General features: G+C 52.0%; 1 protein-coding gene across 1 annotated transcript; it reads right to left on the bottom strand.

Annotated features, from left to right (window-relative positions):
* Window positions 1-672: 672 nt before the first annotated feature.
* On the bottom strand, window positions 673-1,632 carry LOC135999518 (olfactory receptor 14C36-like). The gene has a single exon (XM_065653088.1). It carries the CDS (start codon window positions 1,630-1,632, stop codon window positions 673-675), a length of 960 nt encoding a protein of 319 aa, XP_065509160.1.
* Window positions 1,633-2,310: the final 678 nt, after the last annotated feature.

The following is a 2,310-nucleotide window of genomic DNA, read 5'->3' as shown; positions in this document are numbered from 1 at the left end:
GGAGTTGGTCTGTATCAGATTGTCTGTGCCCATCTTTGTTTCCCTGCAGATACCTGCATTTAGTACTTTCCCTTTGATGACTCCACCTTGGGCCATGTCTCACTCTGTGGGGTCCTGTCACTGCCCACCTGAGGCACAGCCGGTCCGTGTGTATCTCACGGGCTCTCGGGCAGCTCCAGATTCCTCTCCTGGAGGATTGTCCTCTGCCCCATCATGCACTAGGACAGCCCAGTGTGGCTGTATCTCATGACCACTCCCCATCTCCACTGTCAACAGACAGCAAGGGTTGTGTCTTAAATCACAACTCTGTTGTGAATCAGCTTCCAAGGTGACATCGAGCTTTTTCCTCAGGCCCTTTTGAGGGAAATTCCTGGGCCTGTTGTTGAAAACAGCTTTGGAAGAACAATCAAATCTTGAGGAACTGCACTCTGGAGATGTCATTTTGTTACAGAGATGCTATGGGAGACTAAGCTCTGACACAGTGTTAGAAAAACATTTGTACAGGTTTCAGGTGTTTTAAAACTATTTATAATGGGTCCGTTTTTCAGGATAGTGAGCTAAATATGAACAGTTATGTACAAACATAACAACCATAAATAACAATATGGGTAATGCTAACGAAGTAAAAGGGATAAAACAGGGTACAGGCCTGCATTGGGATACAATTAGACATCATTTGTGGACAGTGATGGAAAGATGGTCAGTATTGACAAACGCCCATGAAATCACTTTCCTAATGGACTCCTTGAGCTCCTGGTTCCTCATGCTGTAGATGAGGGGGTTCACTGCTGGAGGCACCAATGCGTATAGAACAGACACCACCAGGTCCAGGGATGGGGAGGAGATGGAGGGGGGCTTCAGGTGGGCAAACATGGCAGTGCTGAGGAACAGGGAGACCACGGCCAGGTGAGGGAGGCACGTGGCAAAGGCTTTGTGCCGTCCCTGCTCAGAGGGGATCCTCAGCACGGCCCTGAAGATCTGCACGTAGGACAGCACAATGAACACAAAACACCCAAATCCTAAACAGATAGTAACCACAAGAAGCCCAGCTTCCCTAAAGTAGGACTGTGAGCAGGAGAGCTTGAGGATCTGGGGGATTTCACAGAAGAACTGGTGCAGGGCATTGCCCTTGCACAGTGGCAGTGAAAATGTATTGGCCGTGTGCAGCAGAGCATTGAGAAACCCAGTGGCCCAGGCAGCTGCTGCCATGTGGACACAAGCTCTGCTGCCCAGGAGGGTCCCGTAGTGCAGGGGTTTGCAGATGGCAATGTAGCGGTCGTAGGACATGATGGTGAGAAGAAAATACTCTGCACCAAACAAGAAAAATACACAGAAGACCTGGGCAGCACATCCAGCATAGGAAATGACCCTGGTATCCCACAGAGAGTTGGCCATGGATTTGGGGATAATGATGGAGATGGAGCCCAGGTCGAGGAGGGCGAGGTTGAGCAGGAAGAAGTACATGGGGGTGTGGAGGTGCTGGTCACAGGCTATGGTGGTGATGACGAGGCCGTTGCCCAGGAGGGCAGCCAGGTAGATGCCCAGGAAGAGCCAGAAGTGCAAGAGCTGCAGCTCCCGTGTGTCTGTGAACGCCAGGAGGAGGAACTGGGTGATGGAGCTGCTGTTGGACATTTGCTGTATCTGGGCGTGGACACTGTCATACGCGAAAAGAAAATGAAAAGATAGGGGACACTTCTCTGAGCAAAATCAAAGCCATTTCTCACACACCCTCCCCTGCTCCACACCCCTTGTCCTTTTCCAGACCTCCCTTCGGGTCCGTGGCTGAGCCCTGGGTGGTGCTGGCTGGAGGTGCCGTGAGGAGCAGGGCCTGTGCCCGCTGGCTGCCCAGGAGTCAGCCCTGCTCTGCAGCAGGGGTCATGGAACGGGGGGCAGGTGACACACCTGGGGTTCAAAGTTGTCATCTGAAACTGCTGCTGGTGCAGAAGGGCCTGTCAGCATCTGCACAGTGACAGAGAATGAAACAGGATGGTAAAATGAAATTTGAAAGGTTTTTTTACAGCTTCAGAGAATCACAGCATCACAGAATGTTAGGGATTGGAAGGGACCTTGAAAGATCATCTAATCCAATCCTGCAACCCCCCTGGGGAGTGTTCTCATGTGTCAGAAACCCTCAGCATTTCTGCTGCACTCAGGGAGAACAGAGCGAGTCCTGCGAGACCAGAGGATGCCTGTGGGTCAGTGCAGAGTGAGGGCAGCTGCTCTGTCCCTCTGTCTTGCTCCAGCTGCCCTGGGCTGGCACCTTTCTGAGATGGAGGCTGATCACACTGCCATGTTACCCTGAAAAGCCAC

The sequence above is a fragment of the Caloenas nicobarica genome, chromosome 28 (assembly GCF_036013445.1).
Source record: "Caloenas nicobarica isolate bCalNic1 chromosome 28, bCalNic1.hap1, whole genome shotgun sequence".
Lineage (NCBI taxonomy): Eukaryota > Metazoa > Chordata > Aves > Columbiformes > Columbidae > Caloenas > Caloenas nicobarica.
This window is presented reverse-complemented; position numbering and strand designations above follow the sequence as displayed.

What these genes read in the sequence shown, in the direction of transcription:
- LOC135999518 (XM_065653088.1), bottom strand. Translation starts at nt 1,632, where the DNA reads ATGTCCAACAGCAGCTCCATCACCCAGTTCCTCCTCCTGGCGTTCACA.